The following is a 19,912-nucleotide window of genomic DNA, read 5'->3' on the forward strand; positions in this document are numbered from 1 at the left end:
TAGTAGGATAGTCACTAAATTACCTACTTCTGCTCCCCTTTGGGGGGAAGCCTTGGGGCAGAGTCCGGGGGAGGGGAGGGTCTGGCTGCGACATGCCTTGTCCTGTGGGGACCGGTAAGGCTGTCGGAATCAGGTAGAGAGGGATGGGAGGAGAAGAAATAGCAAAGCCCATTCTGGTGGTCAGGTGGGTTTTTGTTTGAAGGCAAAGATGACTCGGGATGCTTTCCCTTAGGAACGGAAGCGGGTTAAGGAGTTACCTGCTTTGCGGGGACAGCTGCTCAGCGGCTGGCTGCTTCTGCCTAGCTACTGCAGAGATCCCAGAAAGGAGATGGGAAAGGTCAGGAAGGCAGCCCCACTGAAGGACAGAGGCACCTCACGGCGCAGCCAGCACTGAGCACATGCAAGCCCGCTGCCCGCATCCGGGCTCGGGGTGGGCCAGTTGCTCGTTGTGCTGGCCTCTTAAGATTGGCCTGCCAAATAAAGCATCCCCAGGTCCCTTGGTGGGCTCTTGCGGGGGTGGCCGGGAGAGCCAATTGTCTGGAGACTTAACTGTGGACCATTTGTTGGGTGGTTATTGTGCAGTGGAGGCGGGGTGGGGGGGTGTGGTTTGCACAACTTCCAGTTCAAGCAGATCTCCCCTCTGGGCTCCTCCAGCTCGTCTGCCTGGGGTATGTCGGAGTCGAGTGTGGCCACCGGCCTGCCTGTGAGGGAGCCGGGGTTTCTGTGGCCCGCCAGCTCTGGTGGTGAGCAGGAGACAACCCAAGTCCCCTCTCAGCCCACAGAAGCCTCTCCTTTCAAAACAATGCAGCATTCCGAAGTAGGGTGAAAAGCCTCAACAGCCTGCAACCCAATCTCCATGCCCAGACCTGGTTGAAAAGGCCATGCCCTTACCTTCCCCGTGGTCTATGCCGGTGTGGATCAGAAATGACGCACATACACAGTTGCCTGCCTGGTGGATGTGTGGGCACAGGCCTAAAAAGCCAGCCCAGGGAGCCTGAAAAGATCTGTCACTGAAAAGATGCAGGTTAACTATAATCAGTTGGTTCTTAAAATGGTAATGAGTATACCCCTGGTGTGATAATTCACAGACCACACAAAGCATGGAGAGACCAAGATTTTTAAGTCAAGTCCAAGGCTGATGAAGAGTTAGAGGTTCCAAGCATCCCCTTCCTGTATGACAAGTCAGACCACAAAGACCTAACAACAGTTCCCAAGTTTACAGGTTGGGGGCCAGTGCTGGTTCACTATAGATCCCTCTGAGCACCACCCACTTGGAGAACTGGGACCAGTTTAGAATATTTCTTCTTATCCACTGAGATGGTTTGACAGTATCAGAGCACCTACTGCTCAGGTTCTTGCTGGCCCCCTGGCTTTCTTCTAGAGCTTCTCTGACCCACTCAGAGAGGACAGTCCTTTTCCCACAGACAAGGTGGTGGGTGCGAGTTAACCTGGACTTCCCGAGCCGTGTTTTTCTGCTCCAGAGTCCCGTGGCCAGGTGAGACTTTTCTAATCTATGGAGGAAGAGGTTCTGTGCGGGTCCTTTGGTTAGGGGCCCCCGTCATCATGGCACAGGCTTGGCTTGTTGGTGTTGACCACTGTTATATTAATCAGAACATACGTTCAATAATTTACTGAACAAGTGTCTTTCTGGAATGTGACTCGGGGAGAGACAGTTCTGAAGTCCTTGCAGCGGCTTCCTAGACCTGAGGCCTGCCTGTCCCCCACCCCACCCCCCTTCCCCTTCCCCTGCGACTTTGCCTTTCATCGCCAATGTCTTGATCTTTCATCCTAGCAGAAAACACGACAACCCTCAGTCATGCAAATGCACAGGTCAGTTTCACCTCCGCTTCCTCCAGGCCGACCTGACCTCACTGACTGCCCCGGGAGGCCCCACAAGCAGGTGGGGTGAAGGGAGACCCTCACTCAAGCCTGAAGGTCTGGGCCTGTGGTGGGTAGTTGCCTCACCGTGCATGCAGGCCCTGTCCCTGCCGTGGGGTCGCTTGGGCTGGCACTGCCTCCCACCCACTGGGTTAGGCATCACCTGGGAAGCTTCTGAAAAATACCAGTGCCCGGAGCCCTAACAGCTCTTTTCCAAAAGCTGCCCAGGGGAACCAAATGAACAGTCAGGGTTGAGACCCACCAGTCTGGGCAGAGGACACCCAAAAAAACAGGGCCAGGGAGAGGAAGTCCATGGAACCAGGGGCAAAGACAAGCAGTGGATGGCTCCCTGCCAGGTCCCCTCTCCTGTGGTCTCCAGCAGGAACTACTCCTGGCTGGCTGGCAGAGCAGGGACAAGGAAACCGTGCTCTGAGTGGCGGGCCTGGGCTTCTCGGCCAGCAGACGCATGCGCACAGGACTACCTGCGAGGCCGGCGGCTGACACCCCTGCAGAGAGAGCAGTCGGGCCAAGCACCCCTCTCTCTCGAGGCTGCCCTGTGAGAAGGCAGGAGCAGTTTCTGACCCCAGCTGAGGGCCAGTGCCATTCACGAGGATCTGCGGCCATGAGCAGAGGACACCAGGCCCCCCGTCCTGACCGGGCACATCCCGAACAACACCTGAAGGTTGGGGCTAAAAACTCACTCGTCTTTCCATTTGAGCCCATCATCTCCCACCATTGCTGTTCTTTTGAAGGGAGAAACCACTACAAGCAGTATCCGGTTATCCTACCAAACTAGTTAGTTCATGGAACAAAATAAGGTCCTGCCTCACATTTCAGTTCAAGAGCTCACGCCCTGTCTCAGCCTGAGAATCCTCCTCACTGGGTCGTTCCTCTGAGAATCCCCAGGGGCCTCATGCCCAGGAGTCAGGCAGGCCTTCTGTTTCCTGCCTGGAGGCCATCGCAGCTGCCCCACGGAAGCTCATGGCAACCCCCTGCTGACTTCTACTGCCAGCTCCGTCCACAGCTGTGTCCCAAGAAGCCACTGCCTGAGTCTGCACCCACCCTGGGGCTTCGGCTGGTTGGCTTCAGGGCTCCACGCCAGGTTGGTCCAGCTCCCAAGGACTTGCTTTACATTCGACGCAGAGCTGCTCTCCCAGGGCTTAAGTTGGCCCCCAGAAGGGCCAAAGCCAGGGACAGGCCCTGGTGTCCACCTGGGACGAGAACTGCCTTGGTATGTCTCTGCCCCAGGTGATATTTGTGGGCTCCCTTTTTCCTGTCACAGGCCCTCAGGGTCACCCCAACAAGATGCAATTGCTCTGAATCTTAGAAATAAGGCTTTTAATGTTCGTTGGAGGCCCCCGGGTCCTTACGCATATTCACCAGCCCCTCCTTAGCGAACAGGACAAGCTCTGCTTCTGAGTACTCCTCATGGGGCAAAAAGGGGAAAGAAAAGGACTTGCCAGCATCCTCTTACCAGACACCTGAGGACTCCAGGTCTGACTCCTCTGCCTTTGTCTATGGAGTGTAATTCCTAAAAACATCACGGTTCCATCACGTAGAAGCCAATCCTGTGGACCCAGCAGTGGAACTTTCCTGAAGTGGGCCAAGGGGAATGGCCTTGCTCATCCATCCACGTTTAAGGTCGGGCTTGCCCACTAAATAAATCAGCAGATGTGAAGTGTTTTTAGTTTTTCGGGCTCCCCCACAAAATAAAGTCAGCAGATGTGAAACGTATTTATGTTTTTATTTAGGAACAATCAAAAGATTTGAAGTACCATTTCGGCCCATATCAAATTGTATAAGCAGTTTGGCCCTGCTCCCTCATCCAAATCCACAGATACAAAATCTAGGAAATGTGCAATTTGCATTTTAGAAATAGCAGCATCCCCACAGGGGACCTCATGAGGCCTGGAGACTCAGCCCAGAGAGGGCAGCCCACTCCACCGCCTCGGCACAGCCACGGTCCAAAGGCAAGTTACATCTTTCTGTTAAAAACACTTACCCCTGGGTAAAGAATTCCCATCCCACCCAGTCCTGACCCACAGAGTATGCCCCTCAGTTTGGTCTCACACCTGGCAGCCGCAGGGGGGTAGGGACCCTCTTGTATAGTTCGGTAAAGTCTCCATTTGCCTCTGGACAAACAGGGCAGTTGCTTCTTAGCACCAAGATGATCCTGTCTTTCCAGTGTCTCTGGGAGAAAGGCGGCACACCAGGGCAAACTGCTCACCAGCCATTCCTGGCCCTCCCGTGGCCCCGAAGACTAGAAGGTAAGCGGGGGGAAGAAAACCAGCAGGGTTCAGGCCCGTCAGGAAGGACCCTGCAGCTGTGGCAACCTCCCTGACATCCACAAAGACTGTGCTCAGTAAACTTTCAATGAACAATGGCCGGCAGGGGAGAGAGGAAGGTTGGCGTGTTTTTTTTGTCATAACAATTATGGCACAGTCCGGTCCTCCTGACAGCTCAACAACGCGCCTGCCCAGAAGCGCCGCGGGAACTCCTCTGCACGGGGCGCCCCTTGTCCCCGGGCACTCGCCTGGCCTCACTGGGTGCCCGCTGACCATGCTGCGTCCCTGCTGAGGGCGGCCTGGCTCCCCCGCCAGCCAGCACCCGTCAGCCTGGGGCTCCCGCCCAGCCAGCGTTTCAAGCAAACTGCCAGAATGAGCCCTCTGTATGGGCAGGAACCAAGGATGAGTGACAATCTCTCTTGAAACACAAATTACAGAACAGCTACCACGGGGGTAGATGGTTACCCTCCACCAGTGTATCTACTCTGGGGTTTGACCCTCGGGAAAGACCACACACTGGCAGCTTTCTATATTCAGTGACTCCGAGCAGCCTCTACCCTGGACAATTCACCTTCGGCTCCAGCCGAAGACTCGAAAGACTTCTAAATCACCCATTTATCGTGGAAAGGAAGAGCAGTTACGGAGCATTAGCCAAGAAAAGCCACTAACACTCAAGTGCTCAGGTGTGCGCGCGTGGCACAGCCCGGCTCCGAAGAGGCACCAACGGCAGGTCACCACTCAGACTCTCAGGCACCCTGGCTTGCCACCTGCCCCCCAGTGGACAGCAGGAAAGACACCCAGCAGAAGAGAAGACCACCACCTCTGAAAAGCCCTGCTCGCTGTGCTCACCTCTCCCTCTCGCTCCGGCCTGACCAGCCACAAGGGCCAGGTTCTGAGGGCTGCGGAAGCCTTGGGGCTGGGGACGGCAAAGCGGGAGCCACGTGTTCTTTGTGGATCCTGGCAGTCCTGCCGACCGAAAGATAGGGTTTTTAAAAATCAACGGCCGCAGGGGCTTGCTGCCACCGTGTCCATGTGGTGACCAGGGCCTGCCGATCCGTGCCAGACACCGGGGTTTCCGCCCCTGCTCTGGACTTCAGCAGATAGAATGGCTGCTTCCTGCCAGCTCCAGGCTGTCAGGTCTTGAGTCTGGTGAAGGACTGGGACCCCGTTCAAAGGAGTGGCCAGGTTAGCGGCCAGTCTTAACGAGTGCACTCAGGACTGAAAGACAGAAAAGCAGGCTCTGGACCACCCTAGGACCAAATGCTCTGAGCCCTTTACCTCACTCCCGCGTGCACTTGCTGGGTCAGCTCAGAGAACCCCCTTCCCAGGACGACCTGGTGCCAGGAACACCACACAGACTGGGGCAGAAACAAACCCCAACCGAGGCCTCTCTGTTCCATCTGGACATAGAGCTGGGCTGGGCAGCCAGCCAAGCAGCACCCACAGTCGTCACTTCCACGGTCACTCGGCCCAAATCAAAACTCGTCACTTTGATGAGGAGTTGCCTCCGGCCTCCTCAGCCCTGATGTTGCACAGCTTGGCTGTTAGAAATAGCCGGAGAAACAGCATGATGGCTACCTCAGACCGAAGCCGGGCTGGGGGCGGGGACCATTCAGAGGAAGGCTCAGGCTCCCCACTCCCTGCTTTCTCAGGGCAGGTGCTCCCCCAACCATGCAGAGATGGCCCCCGAGGTCTGCGCAGGAAGGCTGGGCGGGCCTGGGCTCCTCAGGAAAGAGAACAAAGGAAGCTGTGTCCGGAGCCCTGGAGACAGGGCTCCAGACAGGAGCGAGGAGAGCCCCGCCTGTTAGTCTCCCGGCCCAGGCAGCTACTAGCTCTGGCCTGGAAGTTCATTCAGTGGCTCCTTACCCATCTACAGGGTCTTCTCCAGCATCTGAGCTTTGCACATCGATGGGATAAAGGAAAATTTAAACTTAATACAAAAGGTGTGTGTCAAACCAATAACCTACCCCAGATAAACGCTGAGCAAGGAAAAAGGGGGAAAAATTAGAAAAAGCCCAAATCCAGGTTTGGTCTGGTTTGACGCTTTCTTCTTGGCCGGTTCTCCTCTCCTACAAAGTGCCTTTATCCACTGGGGCTTGTGAGGTTTACACCGACAAAGCTGCACCAATGGCAAAGGGCTTACAGGGAGAGAGACCAGGCAGCCCAGTCAGGAGCTGCGGGAGGAGGTGCAGAGGGCGTGAGCACCCAGACTCCACAGAAGGCAGCCTGGCACAGATGTCCCAGAGCCAGAGGGGACTGGGAGCAGACACAGGACCTGTCACTGAGCCACCGACTGAGCAGGATGAAGAGCCACATCTCAGCCTGGAAAGCACGCTGAAACTTCCTGGTGGGACAGCCTCCCACGGCCAGCAGGGACACCACCGTCTGTGCACATGGGAGCCCACAAGCTAGGGGCCAACACTGTCCAGCTCCCACACCCGTGCTTCTGGAGAACAGGGAGCAGAGCCTCCGGTCAAGGCGCTCTGGTCCACCGGGACAGCTGCCAGTCACTCAGCCAGGCCAGGCCAGGAGCCCTAACTCACATGGCGCTACCAAACCCCAAATGCCAACAGGGCCATCCAACCAGGGTGCTCTATTTCAGGAACCTGAGACTCCTGAAAATGAGAACTCTCCTCTCAAATCAAAAAGCTCCTTCATAGTCAAGAATTAAAATAAGTAATCAAAATATGCAAGGTATACGTATCATGAATCCGGCTTTCCTTTATCAGAATGATGATCTGGTTTCAACTACTACAACTGAATCTACAACCCCATGTAAAAAATAGAATAAACCAAACATGTGCCTGACATAGGCGACAAGAAACACTGAAATATTTTACGATCTCTCACGAGTCCGAGTGCATACAGAGAAGAGGGGCAAAGATGAGTCACCTTATACACGAGGCTTTCCTTCGGGAGAGACTAACCCCCCGTCTCAACTCTGCAGCCCACGGACCTGCTGGAGGCAACATCACAGACACCTTCTGAGGGCGTGCAAAACCACGGTGATCTGTCTTGTGACAGGACACAGGGTGGATGCTGCAGTGCCGCACCCCCATGCATTCCGGGCCAGTGTGGGTCTCTGTGCCAGGTTAGCTGTGTTCCCCAAGTACCCAGAGCGCTGGGCACCGGCTCGCTGACCCAGCTCTCTCTCACCATCACCTCTGACCGTGGTTCTTGTAAGCGTGAGGCTTCAAACCCACTATTTGCTCAGGTCCAAGACCACAGTTAAGGAGGAGGGACTGTCTAGTCTGCTGGGGTCCTTACCTGGGCAGTCTTGCCATTCGTGGGCAGGGCTAACAGAGGAAAACATGCCCAGACGGGCAGGCCTGTAGCTTCCCCACCTTCTAAAGACAGGCTGGTGCCGAGGCTGGGTCGTTATGTCCTGCATGAACTTGTCCACCATGTATTTTTTGTGTTGTTGTTTGGGTTGTAAATGAAATATGAATACAAATTAAATAAACAAGAAAATCCTCTCTAAAGCCCTTTGGCCAGTGCGGGGCTCTGGGAGTGAGGCTTGCAGGCTGGTGTCTCCCACGCTCAGATGGTTTCCAGCCAGGCCGCCTCAGCTGCGCCCTGGGTACCGGCATTCCCTCCAACACAGGCTCCTTCCCCTAACAGCCTTGTGCCGTGAGCTTCCTCAAGTGTATACCTCAGGTGGACATTTTCTCAGTAAAGTATCAAATGACTATCTGTACTGTATCTACGTGTATATATAAATTAATCTGCATGTACATAAACCCTAAACGAAAAAGTCCAGGTGTCTGTTCTCTGAAGGAAGGCAATCACCACTGGCAATTCTGCCACGAGGTCTTTGGGGCTAAACAGCTTCACAAATGGAAAGGACACAAACACAGGGCACAGAACTTGCCAAGTACTCACACGTCACGTTTCAAACAACTCAGAGGTGGTCCCTACTGGGTCTGAGAGAGCGGGAGAAGACATTTTAGAAGAACAGGGGCTCAAGATCTTTTGGTTTCCAGAGAAAGCCCTCTCCTGGAAGGCAGAAGGTGCCACCACCATCTTTGCCCTTGGAGCCAAGCCAGCAAGGTGCCCCACCCAGTTCATTTCCTGGGTGGGGTCGGGGAGGAGGACAGCGCCCACCCTACCACCAGTCTGTCATGCCCGAAGCCCCTGTCCTCTCTCTGGTGTTGCTTTGTGCTGCTCCCCCAGCCTGGGCCCAGGAGAAGCATGCTCACAAGGCCTTAGTGCCTGGGGAAGCAGGTGGTCTCCAGGAGGTAAGCGGAGCTGCCGGGGACATGACTTCTGCCTGCCCCACTTTCACCTGCTGCTCTCAGAACAGCCAGTTTTGGGGGAAATAGGGATTTACCAAGTAGTACAGCTTTGTATACAAGTTTCCCAGTGTTTCAAAAGCACCTTTTTCTGTGATTTTTCTCAATTAAAAAAAAATGGTATGAGGATTAGGCTAAAGTAGACAGAGATCTTGTTTCCAAATCTGGGGATATAAATGCAGAACTTAAGAAACATCTTCACAAGGGCCTGTCTGGCGATGCTCAGCACCTAGCCAGGCCCTCGGCACGGGGGCCATGAGCACTCTGGGTGTCTCTGTGCCAAGGACCACCCCCAGCTCTGACCACTCCTGGCTCCCCAGATCCCAGAGCGTTCGCTCTTACTCCCAGCTGCGGGAGACTTCCTTCCCAGACCACTGGCAGCCTGGAAGGGAGTGTGGGTAAGGGCTCCGAAGACCACAGTGGCCAAAGCCACACGCTGGGGCCGTGCACTTCCACGTTCAGCCCTGCGCGTTCCTTTTCTCAATTTTCCTCTCACTCTGAAAACATCTAGATTGAAAAACAACAACAAAAACGTGGGCACATCGGTCAGTACATCAGGCTTAACAGCAAATACTTCTTGAAGTTGACCTGGTAACTGAAAAGTTCTGGTCCATGATTCAAACTCCCACGAACAAGCAGGATGGCTGGAACCACTTAAGAGCGCGGTGAGCAAACACTATCAGGTGAGCAGTCCATTTCCAGACGGCAGGCGGGCGCCAGTGCCGATTCGCCCCCAGGGCAGGGAAAGGCGGGCAGCTGCCTCGGCAAACGTACCACCTTCCTTGAGGGGGTGGGGGGTGGGGGGGTCTAGGGCTTCAGCCCCAGTTCCGCACGTGCTGGGGACATGTAGCCCCCATGATCTCCAGAGAACAGACACAGGGCATTTTCAGAGATGATGTAAGACAATGTACTGCTGGCTAACCAAAGTTTCTATGTAATGAAAGTGTTTATGATCTGATGTTTTATTAAATGTGTATAGGCGGATTTATAGGTTAAAAACTTGATTTCGTGTCTATGAATATGAAATCTGAACTATTTTATCCACTGGAAGGCAAAGGAAAGGTCCTACGTGGTGGGAGGAAGAACTGACAAGCACTCGACTCTCCCTGCTGGCGCGCTCGGTGGTGACAGGCCAGAGGTGGCGGCGGGCTCTGGGCTGGCGGCGAGGCCTCCAGAAGCTATCGTGCGTGCCCGGCCGGCGGCGGTGGCGGCGGCGGCGGCGAGCATGGGAACAGCACATGGCAGCGGAGAGTCGGGTTGAGCCCTTCCACGTGGCAGGCGGCATCCCGGACTGGCCAGTCCTTCGGAGTAATCAGTTCAAATTCAGTCTGTTTCTGAGGAGAAAACACAGGCCTGTCACCTCCACATCAGCCACCACACCTGTACAGCCCCTCAGGCAGCCCAGTCCTCGCCACGCTAGGGTGGTAGCACTGGCTCTGGGGCCCTCTTACTGCCAGGAGCCCTGCCTTCCTGCCAGCCCCTCGCCCACCCTGCAGCCCGAGGGACCAGGAAGAAGGACGTGCTGTGTAAGGACGGGATGCAGGTCACATCGGGCAGGGCCTGCAGACCCTCCAGCCGCCCAGTGCCGCCAAAGCCCAGGCCGCTGCTGGCCTGGAGCCCTGTCCTCAACCGCCCCATCCCGCCCCTCCCCACCAGCTCTCCAGAACCCATGTTCTAACACCACAGCGGCGGGGGCTAGTGTCTACATTCTACTGATGGCCTCTACCCCTGCGCTCAACATCAGCGGGGTTGTTCAGAGGCCCGTGGTCCATGACGCTTGCCGACCTGGCCCTTGCGTGGAGGCTGGCCATGGAGAAACCAAGTACAGACACACAGACAAGCACTTCCTGAACCCAAGGGTTATCTGCTTCAGGCAGAAGAGGGGGAGGCCACAGTGCCACGCCTGCTCTGTCCCGCCAGGGACATCACACTTGGCCTAGTGGTGGATTTAGGAGCAGAGGGGCCAGTGCTTGTGACTCAAACCCACTCGCCCCACTTCCAGGGTAGCTTTTTCTTTTCTTTTTTTTTTTAAGATTTTATTTATTTGAGGGAGAGAGAATGAGAGAGAGAGCAGATGAAAGGGGGGAGGGTCAGAGGGAGAAGCAGACTCCCCGCTGAGCAGGGAGCCCGATGCGGGACTCAATCCCGGGACTCCAGGATCATGACCTGAGCCGAAGGCAGTCGCCCAACCAACTGAGCCACCCAGGCGCCCCTAGCTTTTTTCTTTTTAATTGTGATAAAATATACGTAACATAAAAGCTACCATTTGAACCATTTTTGAATGTACAATTAAATGGCTTTAAATACATTCACAAGGTTGTGTAACCACCACCCTATTTCCAGCTACCCAAGAATATACTTCAGTGAAATTTTAAACAAAGAGAAAAAGAAATTTGTTCTAGTTGCCTGCAAGCCAGGGGTGGGCATTCCCCAGGGGCACGCCCAGTGCTGGACAAGGTGCCTGAGGCAACCAGCCCTGCGAAGCCAACCCTGTTTCCTGGAGCCCACCGCTGCCTGTGAGGGCCTCACTGACTCATGGGGGTCATGGAGGGAAACAAGGTCAAGTCAGGAAATATCGGCCCCAGAACCAACTTCTAAAGGTCCCCAAATCGGAGAATCTGAGAATCCAGACGCTCAGTTTGTATGGGCTCCTGGCCATGCTGTGATGAGGCCTCTAAGGAGCCAAACACCGAAGGACGGGGAGGGAAAGGGGAGGCTGGGAACCCGGGGGGTCAGGACCCGATACCGACAAAGTGACTTGTCTGTGGCTTTAAATTTATCTTCGATAAATTATCTTCTAAAGTTTTCTTTCAAGTGCTACTACCAGGTCTATGATCCAGAGAAACGGAGGAACAAAACTCAAGCTTTTGATTACATATCTAACAGGGAAGACGATTTTCCATTTCTCCAAACCAGAAAGAGCAACAAAGGCAAATTACAGGACTTTCACCATTTAAATAAAAGCACTTGCCACATCTAAAGGCAATCCAAGCCCCTCAGCCATTCTGAGTTGAATTTCCTCAGCAGTCCTGTTGCTCTCTCCTACCGGGGGGTTGTGGTTCTGTCTGACTCTGATGGTGCTTTGACCTATTCTCCCACTGCTAAGAAATATCTAGAAAAGCTTGCACCCTTGTAGGCCCACTATGTTCCTTCCCCTAACAACACAGGAAACACATCATAGTGTAGGTCATATTCCATTATGCCCTAATGGCTTCTGCTGCCAGGTGCCCCCTGGAGCAGCCGGCCACTTGGTCCCACTGCCAGGGAGCTTAGGGACAGCAGCTGCCCCCGTGGCCCCTCAGGGGCCCCCCCCCCCGCCCTCCCCACGGCGGTTGGCCCCAGCCCCTGTGGGCTCCTTACCCAGCTGAAGTCCAGCCTGGGGACTCGGGGCGTCAAAGGGCTCCGAGCTGGCCTCAGGGGCGCCAGGCTCCCACGACTCACTGTTTTCCGACACCTCCAAATACGCATCCCCCATCCCTTGGTGAATGGCTGCAGCCTCGCCGGCGCCCTGGTCCTCACTGCCCGCGTCCGCCACAGCCCGGGTCTCCTCGCCCATTTTCTCCGCAAACCATTGCTTGACCTGCTGGGAGCTCATCTGGGTCTTGTCACAGAGGCTCTGCAGGTCCACCTCACGCAGCGTCTTGTGCGTCAGGTAATAGTCCTGCAGCAGCTCCCGGTTGCCAGGGGTGACGACCAGCAGCCCTGGAGGGAAGTTGCCCCGCTTATAGTCTTCGTACCACTTGAGCTGGCCGTTCTTCAGGGCGTACCTGCTGTCCCCGAACCAGCGCACCACCTCAGGCCGCGGCAGGCCAGTCTGGGCCATGATGGCGTCGTAGTCCTGGGTGCTGGGCCACCGCGTCTGCACGAAGAGCTGGCGCAAGAGGTGCCGCTGCTGGGCCGTCTTCTTGCAGCTTGCTTTGCCAGGGGGCTGCTCAGCCGGCTGGCCGGGCCCATCCTCTTCAGGCTCGCAGGCCCCTGGCCCCGGGAGCTCGCTCCTGCCGTTGGCCCCATTGGCCTCGGTGACACGCAGGTTCTTAAGGTTAATTTTGATGGGGCTGACCTTGCGCTCTGCCAGCCCACGGCTGCCGAGCCCTTCCAGGGGGCCGTCTTCCCCAGGGGCCCTCGGGCCCCCGCCCGGCTCCTCCTCTCCCGCCTCCTCCTCTTCCTCCTCCTCCTCCTCCTCTGGGGCGGGTCCCTCATCGGCCCTCTTGGGGTCCTCGGCGCTCACTCTCTTCCGCCTCTCCGAAAACCAGCTGTCGATCTCTCTCCGGGTCATCTTGGTTTCAGTCCTCAGGCGGTCCAGCTCCTCATCGGGAGGAAGGGGGTTTTGTGCAAAACTGCTCTCCAGGGCTCTGAGCTGCTCAGGGGCTCGCTCCTTGTACTTGGTTGGCGTGAAGTCGGGGGTCTGGTGCCAGGCCTGGCGTCTGGTGGAAGGAGGGGCAGCCAGGGTGGCGGCCGGCGGGACGCAGGGCACCTCGGGGGCCTTGGCCAACGACGGGGAGAAGGGCGCCTCGGGCCCGGGGTCAATGACGATGGCGCCGGGGTCGCCGGGCAGCACGGCCCTGGAGCCCTTCAGGTTCCGGCAGTGGTACCTGCGGTCACTGAACCACTTGCGCACCTCTCTGGTGCTGAGGCCGGTCACTTTGGTCAGATGCTCCACCTCACTCTGCCCCGGGAACTGGTTCCGACAGAAGCTTCCTTTCAGGGCAGACAGCTGTTCGTGAGACTTCTTGTTCTTGTAGATGCTGGCGTCGAGGAAGGCTTGGGAGGTGATGCTGGGGCAGGCCGTGAGCAGCGACTGGGCCGCGTTGACCACCTTCACCGCCGACGTGGTGTTGGAGCACACCGTATTCACGGGTGCCACGGTGGGCTGCTTGGGCACCGATGTGACGGTGGGCGGCAGGGACGAGCTGGGCGCCTGCAGCCCGTTGGCCATCAGCGGCTGAGTGACCAGCAGGCCGCCCGCTGTGCCCTCCGGCTGCCCTACCACGTGGCCCGGGAGGGCGGCCTGGATGAGGTGCTGGACGCCGCCAGCATTGGCGACCAGGGGTGTGTTGAGGACGGTGATTGTGGGCTGGGGTACGGACTGAATGACCGTATTGAACATCTTTTTCCGGGCGTCCTCAATCTCCTCAGGGGACCAGCTGATGCCTTGCTTCAGCCTCTGGGCTGTGAACCAGATCTTGAGCTGCTCTTCTGGATACTTGGTGACCACAGTCAAATAGCAGAGCTCAGCTTTGGTTGGGTAGGGGAACTTGTGGAACGAGTTCTTCAGAAAGCTGTTGGAGTCCATGGCCGCATTGTAGGTGGGAATGCTGCTCAGGGGGATCATCACCTTGGGGAGGGACTTGGATGTGGGCAGCGGCTGGTGGCCGTGGTGCTGGGCGTGCAGTGGGGGCGGCTGCTGCAGGGGGAGGAACTGCGCTATGCCGGCCGGCAGAACCGGCACCGCTCCCAGCAGGGGCCCATTGGCCGCATGCGGCCCTTTGGCCGGGTTGGTGGCCGGCTGACTGACCGGGACTGCCCCATTGACAAAGTGGTGGTCCCCCTCTTTCGCCTCGGTCTCCCCGGCTGGTGGGTTTGGTAAGGCTGTGTCACCCACAGGCTGACTGGGGATGTTCTCCTTGAGCGTATGAATTTTTTTGGCTTCAGCTTTGCCTTTCATTATCTTCATGATTGGAGTTTTGGTAATGATGATTTCGGCCTGTCCGTCGGTCCCTTCGGCGTTGGGCTCACTCGATAGGTCAGGAGTACAGGTGCTCTCGGGGACGCTCTGTTCCACGACCACATGATTGTCTGGCTTGGCCACATTCCACACAAAGCTGGCTTCCCCCAAGTGACTCTTAGCATTGTGCAGAGAAAGCCCCTCAGGAGTTTTTGCCAGAAAACTGCATTCAGTGCATACAAAAGTTGGATCCTTATTAAAATCTGTGTGCTCTGAGTTCATATGTCCCACAAACTGGGTTATGTCCTGGGCTCTGAAATCACAGTATTTGCAGGAATACGAATAGCCATCCAAAGTGCTCCGGTGCCCGTTGGCCAGGGCGGGGCCGTCGGTACTGCTGGACTTCTGGGCAGTCTCGCTGCTGCCGGCAGGCACTTCAGGGGGCAGCTCCTGCTGGGGGCCTTCGGGTAATGCCTCCGCAGGCTGGGCCTCCGCACTGGCCTCCTGCAGCACCACGGTCTTCACAGGGATCATGCACGGGGTGGTGGATTTCCTCTTGCTGGCCATGGCGACAATCACTCTGGCTGATCAGGGGGTGAGAGCTCGTCCCGTCAAGGGCCTCACAGTGTAAGCTCTAGCTGCTCCATGCAGGCCAAAGAAACAGTTTCCAAGGGCAGTTTTTTCTGGTGTTTGCAGGAAGCAAGTTTTTCCTATTAAACCTAGGAGGAAGAAGAAAAATGATTATGATCTCTTAGGCTCTGCTTCCAGACACCCAGACACAGCCCACAGCTTGCCTTCTATCATCGGGGCCTTTTCTCAACAAGTTCACCAGCAGCTTGAATGTGGAGCACCTCAAACACCAACAAAGTAGTGCCCTGAAGAATGACCTGAGGATGTTCCAATACCACTTGATAGACTTAAGACATATGTTTTGTTTTCCATTTCCCTCTGTATTCTTGTATTAAGTAACTCAGATTCAAAAACCAAGCAACAACAATAACAACAAAATAATCCTCTTCTGGATCTCCAAATTAATTCTGACCATGTCAGAGTGAAAACAAAACATCCTAGTGTAATTCTTGTTTAAATGTTTAGGCCAACAAGGGTTTTTCTTTTCATAGCCTTCCCACATCTGAGAACAAGACACCGCCTCTGCCTCTCCCAAGCCAGGCCCAGAGGCCAAAGTCAACTGCAGTGTGTGCAGGGCGGGGGGAGGCACCGGAGCTGGGCCTCCCTCAGCAGCCTTTCCCTGCCTGCTGCCCTACCACACCCATTCCCGGCACGGAGGAGGGACGGCCTGAGAGTTACTGGCTAGACCCCGAACCACTGTCCCTCAGGCGGCGCCCCAGGTCAGAGGCACAGGGGACCCAGAGACCCAGGCTGCGGTAGAGCAAAGCTGTACACTCCCTCTCTGGTGCAGCACTTCAACCTGTGGCCTCACCCCAGGTGGCATTCTACACATGACCTTATATGGTGCTGACCTTTTTATTTCCTTTGGTGCCTTTATTATTCCTTAAAAAAAAAAAAAATTAAAATCTTTGATCCGTTTGAAATTTATTTCAAACACTGGGGTGATTGGTTTATTTACATGTAAAATATATTCTTCCATGAGATGCCATGAGAAAAGCGTTTCTATGGCCCCCATTATTAACATAATATCACCATAATTATCATTACCTTTCTTTTAGCAAATTGTAATGCTAATAATGACTAAAATAATAGTAATTCTAATTACAAAATCACGTTATCATCAGTGTTCAGATTTGATATGAAAATGTGAATAGAGGGCGCCTGGGTGGCTCAGTCGTTGAGCGTCTGCCTTCAGCTCAGGTCATGATCCCGGGGTCCTGGGATCGAGCCCCGCATCGGGCTCCCCGCTCGGCGGGAAGCCTGCTTCTCCCTCTCCCCGTCCCCCTGCTCGTGTTCCCTCTCTCGCTGTGTCTCTCTCTGTCAAATAAATAAATAAAATCTTAAAAAAAAAAAAGAATTTGAATAGAAATATTTTAATTCTCTTCACATTTTTTTAAAAGATTTCATTTATTTATTTACTTGACAGAGAGAGAGACACAGAGAGAGAGCGAACACGAGCAGGGGGACGGGGAGAGGGAGAAGCAGGCTTCCTGCCGAGCGGGGAGCCCGATGCGGGGCTCGATCCCAGGACCCCGGGATCATGACCTGAGCCGAAGGCAGACGCTCAACGACTGAGCCACCCAGGCGCCCTCTATTCAAGTTCTTAATTACACACAGAAACTATTTTTCTGTTTGCAAGTCTCACCTTGATGCTCATGGTGATAAAAAATAGTTCCTATTACAAACCAGTTGGGGTGGGACGAGAATACACACAGCAGACCCCACCACTCACCACCTTTTTTCTCACTCGTCTGAAGTGTTAGGCACACTTTTTTTACTTATATTGTAATTGCAAAGATAAAGTATCAATATTAAATGAAATGGAAGAACATAAAACTACCTATAATTTTGTGTACCCTTCCTCCTAGTCCAAGTATCTTCAAATATCTTATACATATTTTAGTCATAGTGGGCACATACTTGTGTTTTGTTTTTTTATTGAAGATTCCAATATAAACATTTTCATTAAATACGCTTCATAATGATAATATTCAATAGCTGCCTCATAATGTCGCACTATGAACATAATCACCCTCCTCTGCTACTGAAGAGGCTTCCAGGGTCCCACTGCACAGGTGACAGTGAAATGACCTCTGGGCATATAGGTTTTCTTCTATCCATTTCCTGAGGCTAAATGCACAGAAATGGATTTACCAGCCCAACGAGTATCAACATTTCTAAGAGCCTCTATACGTATATTATTGGCAGACATCTTAAATCAAGTGCTTCATGATTCCAAATCAGGAAAACTAAGAATAATGCAGTTATATATCCAGTGAGCAAATCAGATTTTCAGATAAGTCACTGAGGACATCAAATAGAATATCTGAAAGTGCAAGTGACGTAAGAAAAAACAGGTAAGCTGGACTCCATCAAATCAAAAACGGCTGTGCTTCAAAGGCCACTGTCACAGAAGTAAAAAAGACCACTCAAAGAATGGGAGAGTTTATTTGCAAATCATATATCTGATAAGGGGCCTGTATCCAGAATATATAAAGAATGCTTAAACTCAACAGACAACCCAATTAAAAAATAGGTAAAGGATTTAAATAAACATTTTTCCAGAAATGATCTACAAATGGCCAATAAGCATATATAAAAGTGCTCCACATCATTAGTCCTTAGGGAAATGCAAACCCAAACCCCAATGGGATAGCACTTCACACCCACCAGAATGGCTTTCATCACGATGACAAATAATGAATGACATGCACAGGCGAAGATGGGGTAAAATTGGAGCCTTCCTATGTTGCCGGTGAGATGTATGTATAATTGGCACAGCCGCTTTGTAAATCAGTTTGGCAGTTCTTCAGAAAGTTAAATACAGAGTTACCATAAGACCCAGTAAGTCCAGTGCTATGTATACACACAAAAGAAGTAAAAATATATTCACACAAACACTTGTACACAGATATTCATGACATCATAATAATAACTAAAAGGTAGAAACCACCTCAATGTGCATCAACAGATGGATGAATAGACAAAATCTGGTATGTCTATATAATGGAGGATTATTCAGCCATAAAAAGGAATGAAGTATAATTACATGCTACAACTAAGGTGGAAACATGCTAACTCCAAGTAGGCGGCCCCCAAATGCCACGTATTATATAAATGCATTTGTAGAAATGCCCCGAAGAGATACATCCATAGTGACGGAAAATAGATTAGTGGTTGCCAGGGCCTGAGGGTGGGGGAGAATGGGGAGTGACTGCTAATGGGTATGAGGTTTCTTTTGGGGTGATGAAATGTTCTTAGTCATGATGATTGCAAAAAACCAGTGAAGATGCTAAAAACCATTAAAAGGTCAAACCCGAGAGGGGCAGAGGACAGAGCCCTAAAGCACTCAGTTCTGTACAAGAGGGGTATCTTTCCCACTTGTGAGGTCCCTATACAGGGGACGTCATTTATTTGTAATACAGCCTGACCTACCCTGGTAGGATTTATTTCTGCCCTGGGTAGAGGTGAAGGGCAATGGTTGTGAACAGAAGGGTGGAGAGGAGGGGAGAGAGAAAGCAGAGCCGCCAGCTGAAAGCAGCACCAGCACAAACGAGGAGACCTGCACTCTCCTGAGGCAGGGTTGCCAGCAGAATTCAGGACCAGGAGAGTGCAGGGCCCCGCCAACAGGGCACCAACACCAGAATGCCACCACTGAGGTCTGGGATGGGGCTGGGCTTCACCGAGGAAGCGTTAAATCACGTTCCTGGTATTTTATTTGCGAAGGCTGAGAAAGTAGACAACATGAAGATGGACTTGATTTGGGGAAAAATTCCCATGTCATCCAAAATTAAGTCTCAAAGTAGCCTCAAACTGTCATTCAAGCCAATGATCAAGGAGAGTAGCACTCCTAGTGATTCTGAGTGGGCCAGTGGTTGGAGCAGAAGGCTGTGGAAGATAACAGTCATGGGGGCAGTGGCCAGCACAGCCACCGTGGAGTGTTCAGTACTGGAGGAGGCGGGACTTGATCCCAGGACTCCGGGATCATGACCTGAGCTGAAGGCAGACGCTTAACGACTGAGCCACCCTGCCATCCCCAAAATTTTCAAACATACGACAAAGTTGAAAGAATTCTTCAGGGAACACCTATCTACTTACCACCTGGATGCTTACCACGGGGCTATTTTTAGCAACATTACCCATTTAGGTAAGTTTGGGTTTATTTGTCATACACTTTTGAAAGGGTATCCAATAAAATGGTACTTAAAGGATAAAGCCCCACTTTACTAGAGAACCATTCGTCCAGAAGACATTCATGGACCAACTCTGACAAATGAGATCTCAATTACCATGTGGAAACACATTGTTTCCTAAGTCAAGCCCTGAGTGACGTGGGCTTGACACACATGCAAGGTTTTACACTGCCAAAGATTCACAGAGAAGGTCCAAATGACAACTGCATGTTCATCATTCTTTATATAATCTTTTTTATACTCTGTCTTGAAAATTTCTGTCTTGTAATTTTTTTAATGAAGTAAGAACAAAAGCATATAACTTTAAAAAATCTGTCTTTGGGAATTGAAAGAGAGTTGATCAATTCACTAAATTAGCGAAGTTGCAGCTAATAATCACTACATTTCAACACTACAAAATATACATGCGGGGCTTGAAAAAATATGAGTTTATAGATAAAATTCTTTTTTTAAAATAATTTTTATTGTTATGTTAATCACCATACATTACATCATTAGTTTTTGATGTAGTGTTCCATGATTCATTGTTTAACACCCAGTGCTCCACGCAGAATGTGCTCTCCTTAATACCCATCACCAGGCTAACCCATCCCCCCACCCCCGTCCCCTCTAGAACCCTCAGTTTGTTTTTCAGAGTCCATCGTCTTATAGATAAAATTCTTAAAGATAAGTTAAGAACTTTTTTTTTTTTTAATTCTGAGGAAGGAATTGGAAAGACAGTAAGCTCAACAGGACGACTCAAATGTTTAGAAATGCGACTCTCAGCAGACTCCCTTCAAGTCTGGCCACAGGCCTCCTAAACAGCCCACGATTTATCAGTGAAAACAGGAATCATGGGAGCAGCTGACAGGGTTACAGAAGCATAACCACAGTGAAAGATTTTAACATGCTGCTGTGGTTTTGAAAGTCAAGTAGACAACAACACTAGAGGCAGAGAATGTGACTACTACCAGAGGCTAGTTTGACAGA

The 19,912-nt window shown here is 52.8% G+C and overlaps 1 protein-coding gene across 6 annotated transcripts in view; it reads right to left on the reverse strand.

The window, feature by feature from the left end:
- Positions 1 to 3,604: 3,604 nt before the first annotated feature.
- The window catches only part of ZHX3 (zinc fingers and homeoboxes 3), a 130,550-nt gene continuing 114,242 nt past the window's right edge, over positions 3,605 to 19,912 (reverse strand). For all 6 annotated transcript variants that reach the window (XM_027623690.2, XM_027623693.2, XM_027623691.2 and 3 more), the window contains 2 exons: positions 11,816 to 14,839; positions 3,605 to 9,789 (listed from right to left, as the gene is read on the reverse strand). In XM_027623690.2, the coding sequence (XP_027479491.2) occupies positions 9,779 to 9,789; positions 11,816 to 14,687 (2,883 nt within the window). In that variant the 5' untranslated portion in view covers positions 14,688 to 14,839 and the 3' untranslated portion in view covers positions 3,605 to 9,778. The remainder of the gene's footprint in view (positions 9,790 to 11,815; positions 14,840 to 19,912) is intronic.

Source organism: Zalophus californianus, chromosome 8 (assembly GCF_009762305.2).
Source record: "Zalophus californianus isolate mZalCal1 chromosome 8, mZalCal1.pri.v2, whole genome shotgun sequence".
NCBI classification, from domain to species: Eukaryota; Metazoa; Chordata; class Mammalia; order Carnivora; family Otariidae; genus Zalophus; species Zalophus californianus.